We start from the raw sequence: 5,000 nt of genomic DNA, 5'->3' as shown, positions 1-5,000 counted from the left end.
TTTTTTTAGCAATACCAGTCAACATCAAAGTTTCATATTTTTTTACTTTTTCAGAAATACTGGCTCCATGAACACTATATGTAGCAAATTAGGTTCCATGGTTTTAAGTAACAATTAATACCTTAATCATGTTAAAACAGATATCCTTGTTGCTTCAATATCAAGCAAAAGTCATGAAAATAAATTTTCAATAATTGAACTTAGGTTCATTTTTATATATCTATTGAAAAATTTCTGCCACGTCAACATCTAAGGTTAATATTAGGCTCAGTCATGTTACAGGTACCTCAAGAAGAAGAAAAAAAATTGACCTTATCTGTTTGCTAAAACATTTCCAAGAACATTGAAGTGCTGATTTACTGTGAAAAAAATAAGTAAAAAATAAGACACTGAAATGTAGGAAATTTAATGTTACAGCATGTCACTCTACTAGGAAGAACAGTTACTATAATGTACACCATAATGTTGAACTGCATAATATATATTAGTATTACATTACATGCACTTTTATATTAATACATTAGTTTCTGAGGTACCGTTTTATATATAGAGACTATACGTATAAACCCCCACCCCCCAGATTCCTCCTGATATTTCATTCATGAACTGTGTCTGTGAAAAAGTACCATCTACCCACGGAAACTAAACACTTTAGAAATTTTCCTTGGATAAAATATTACACAGCCTCATCTTCTTACTGAATAAACCTACCAAAAATAGACAGACATGCATGAACTTAATTTTGCTATTTAATTGTCCTATTTTTAATACATCTTATTGTTTTAAGGATAAGAATTTCATACACATAATCATTCATTCTTGCTAATTAACTTTCAATTTTATAACATTCTCATTTACAAAACTAAATTGCACAGTAAATAATAATGAGATGCTTATATAAGACCTTAAAGATTATTCAGATACTAATGCATAGTCTGAATATTTCATATAGAGAATTTTATAATACAAATGATGCTTGCCATTACAATCAATGATGAGTCCCATCTAAATAACAATTCAGTATATTTCCAATCAATCATTTCCTGAATATGTAGTTTTCAATGGTGTTATATTCTGCCTGAAATCTTTTTTGTTGTGATTTCTTAGTGCTTTATATGCGTGTTGAAGCTGGATGGCCGCCACAGGACTGGCAGTAGAAGGTAGCAGTGTACATTCTCGCTCTAAGACACTTGCTAATCCTTCTAGGAGCTCACCGAATCCATACGAAAGGGCAGCTCTGCGCACGCGGTTCAGTTCCTGATAAAGCATGTGAAACATCAAATTAGTCAGGTAATAATGCTTATTTCAGAATCATCTATGTTACCATAAATTAATTCCATAGGAATAGTTGCTTCACAATATATAGCTATATACATATATGCACACCAAATATAGCTATATATATTCATATATATACAGATCTGTAGGTGAAACTGACTGTATAGCTCAAACTTATTCTTCATATCCTCCAACATCAATTCCAACAATACATTACCCTTAAATAAAAAAACTGACATGAATCTACATCCCATATTCATAATACACTATTCAGTTTCCATAATAGCTCTATCTACACAGCTGGTCTCTGCAGTTCCAAGAAGCAGCAGACACTTACCTTGTAAAAACTTTGAGTCTTGTCTGGCAGCTTTCTCGCATGACGTAGGATTTTTTGTATATCTGACTGTAAGCCACCTTGCCGAACCCATACCACACAATTAAGGGCATAGCTTTTCTTGTCATGGACCTAGAAATTAAATATAAAAGATGTAAGTGTTGAACATATGGTTAGGGGTCCTATCCCTCATTTTGGAAAGGTCTAATAATATCACTGCCTTCCTACTGTTAACAATATCACTTGGATTTACAATGGCATCAATGGTTACCTTCAAAGTGGTTGATAATTTCACAAAAATGTTCTATGAAGTTTGCTTATTATACGAAAAAGAAGAGGGACAAGAAATCAAGAGATCATTATCATTTGGTAGTCATAAAAAAAAATTTATTACATATTTTTTTCAATCTTGTAAGTTCTTTCACAATGGAAAGTTCATTTAAATCTAAAAAGTGTGAACTCTTATAGTCTAATTTATGGATATTAACAGTATAAACATTAAACATCAAATGGAGTTCTTATCTTTTTAATATAGCTATTCTCTAGTACAGTATATAGACTTCTCGCACGTATGTATATCTTAAAACCATGAAGGAAGATGGCTTAGGGAAATAATTCAATATTTAACCAACATCTCCTAATATACATTCTGGTAATTTTTGCCTCTACCAGCTACTGAAGAAAAAATTATTTTCAAAGAGGACATCTTACCTTTATTGGAAAGGGCGTAGAGTCATTTGCACCATATGGATTTGTGGGCAAGAGTGAAGCAGGTCCTAGATTAGACAGTTTCCCCATCCATGGAATAACGTCGTGGCCTGAATGATGGAAAAGGACTAGTGTCATCAATCTAAATATATATTTGAGCTCTACATCAAAATACTTTGATGAAACTCTTTCCAAATTTGTATTTGCTTTGGGTGCATTCTAAAACTGAACAGTTAATCTCTACTCATTATCATGTTCATGAGATTTTATATTGAATCAATAAATTAAACACCATGAAATATCATTACTAACAAAAAATAATAATAACAATATATGAAAATGAGGAAGAAGGGGGGGAGGAGGGAAAAACCAACCTGGTACAAAAATTGACAGCATGAGATTCGACTTCTTTTTGTTGTCTGCCCACGAATATAATATTCCGTACCAGTTCTCCCCCACTTGACACAAAGCGACCATATTCTCTCTCTGGAAGTGAAAAACAGTTGAATCAACATTCAATAGGCAGGAAAATGATGATGATGGTGATATCAAAATTACTAATGAGAATAATGAGAAGCAAAAAAGAAAAGAAGCAAGAATATGAAGGAAGGATGGAATAAGAAGAGGAAGATGAAGTAGAAGAAGAAGAAGAAGAAAAAGAAGAAAACAAAGAAAAACATAGAAAAAAAAGAAAGGCAAAATAAAAAATAAAAAAGCTGAAAAAATTCCTTATTCACAGCATACCTTTAGCCCGCCATGAAGCAAGACACAGAAAGAAGGAACCTTCCCCTCGTCATTCCCACTGCTTTCGTCGTCACTCCCACCATCAGCCTTAGGAAGCATCACCATGTCACCTGAACAGAGAAGGTGTTCTTTTATCACCAAAGCTATCTACAAACTTATTCTATATAATATGCAGATTGTAATATAGATGTATTTATCCACTCTTATTAAATCTGTCATTCTATAATATTTGCCTATCTTATATATAAAAAGAACAGTTTGTCAATCAATAATTATGGTAACATCTTGTAAATAAGGAAAAATTCTGTATATTTCACATGTGCATTTACTTCAAAGTTTTCAATTTAAGATCTTATTTCCTAAACAACTCTTTAATTGTATGGAGCAGTTTTCTGCATTTTATACTATTTCAACCTTTTGTGGAAAGAGGAAGCACAAGATGTCTGGAGAAGGCAGGAGGTGAAGAAACGTCTCCAGTGTTCAGAAATCCAAGCACCTGGATGGCAGAATCTACACTCACACGGATCACTTCAAAATCATGGTGACGGCAGTAGGGCTTGAATATAAGGACCATAAGTAAGTAATGATAGGTACAAACAATTCATTACTCTCTTTCTATTATGGCAAAGTATTTAACCGAGAAAGTTTCACATATGCTGAAATATTTAGGATGAAGTATATCCCATATCACATATTGTCAAAATATGAGAAAGTGTAAATAGAGGCTATGGATATACCTGAGGTGGAGGTGACAGGGTAATGGGAGCAGACAAGTTCCCACAGTGAAGAGTTCCAGAATACGAGGAGAAGTTGTTCTTAATCAGCTGGTCAAACATTTCTGAAACAGACTGCAAAAGAAGAGTAAGCCACCCACTGACCAAATTGAAAATAATGTGGAAGATGCACATAACGTCTGCATTATATAACTAAAGTGCTTCTACTTGTATCGAAACTACATTTAGTCTTTTCTTAATGTAATCAAATCAAAAAGTTAAGACTGACTTCTTACCTTCTTGCTTAATCCTCCTTCTGGAATGAGTATATCACCCTCTCCATTGAGCTCTATCAGTCGCTGATATAAAGGTTTTGAAGTCTGAAACAAGGATTGAAATATTACACATACTTTTTCCATATTTCAAACTTTAAATAATGACTAATTCTCTGACTTAATATAAAGACATCAAGCAAAGTTGAAAGTAAAAAAGGAAAAGAAATTAATCTATTTCAAGGGGGATTTCCGAGTGTGTTATTCCACTCAGCTAAGGTTCTAGAACAAAAAAAACATGAGCACAGTTTCACTACTTAATCACTTTCACTAAAAATAATGTCCAATGCATCAGTAACTATTATGAATCTATTAATTTTTTTTTCTTTAAAATCCTAATTTTACTTGCTATCTCAAAAAATTATTCTTGTCAGTTAATTGTCCAGTAGCAAATGGATACAAGAAAGTACAGTATTTTTCTTGTCTAATTGATATTTGGCATTATAGAAAAAATATTAAATTCACTCTTAATCTGTTGAACTTTCCAAGGAAAATTACCAAAATCTCATATTTACAGGACAAAATTAATTTTCTTACTCAAACAAACTGTTAGCATTTCTAAGCATACTAATCCTCTAAAAACATATTACCTGGAAGCTTGGTTCACTTGGATTGGCAATGCAAACAATGTTGAGTTTTGCAGGAAATGGGAAAGGCAAAGGGAACTGAGCTGCTCCTCGGGAATGGGGAGACATAAGAGACTTCTGCATGGCATGCTGCCCTATCCCTGCATTACCATCTGTCACCAGAACAATCTGAGAAAAGATGCACGAATTAAAGGGAAAGAAAAAAACAACAACTCTACAACAGCAACAAAAAATCATAACAAGAAGTGTGAGAGGCACAGGCAAAAAGTCCCTCATTTACCTGACAGGGAGTTCCATTCCCCCA

The 5,000-nt window shown here is 33.2% G+C and overlaps 1 protein-coding gene across 1 annotated transcript in view; it reads right to left on the bottom strand.

The window, feature by feature from the left end:
• Positions 1 to 5,000, bottom strand: part of LOC113812973 (integrator complex subunit 14) — a 7,588-nt gene that overhangs the window by 265 nt on the left and 2,323 nt on the right. Inside the window, exons 3-12 of the mRNA XM_070118637.1 lie at positions 4,977 to 5,000; positions 4,700 to 4,864; positions 4,074 to 4,157; positions 3,802 to 3,912; positions 3,479 to 3,620; positions 3,065 to 3,174; positions 2,695 to 2,806; positions 2,324 to 2,430; positions 1,616 to 1,744; positions 1 to 1,257 (exon numbers count right to left, since the gene is read on the bottom strand). The exon at positions 1 to 1,257 is cut by the window's left edge and continues 265 nt beyond it; the exon at positions 4,977 to 5,000 is cut by the window's right edge and continues 147 nt beyond it. Coding sequence (XP_069974738.1) covers positions 1,033 to 1,257; positions 1,616 to 1,744; positions 2,324 to 2,430; positions 2,695 to 2,806; positions 3,065 to 3,174; positions 3,479 to 3,620; positions 3,802 to 3,912; positions 4,074 to 4,157; positions 4,700 to 4,864; positions 4,977 to 5,000 — 1,209 coding nt within the window. The 3' untranslated portion in view covers positions 1 to 1,032. The remainder of the gene's footprint in view (positions 1,258 to 1,615; positions 1,745 to 2,323; positions 2,431 to 2,694; positions 2,807 to 3,064; positions 3,175 to 3,478; positions 3,621 to 3,801; positions 3,913 to 4,073; positions 4,158 to 4,699; positions 4,865 to 4,976) is intronic.

This window comes from Penaeus vannamei, chromosome 42, assembly GCF_042767895.1.
Source record: "Penaeus vannamei isolate JL-2024 chromosome 42, ASM4276789v1, whole genome shotgun sequence".
In the NCBI taxonomy this organism is placed as follows: domain Eukaryota; kingdom Metazoa; phylum Arthropoda; class Malacostraca; order Decapoda; family Penaeidae; genus Penaeus; species Penaeus vannamei.
This window is presented reverse-complemented; position numbering and strand designations above follow the sequence as displayed.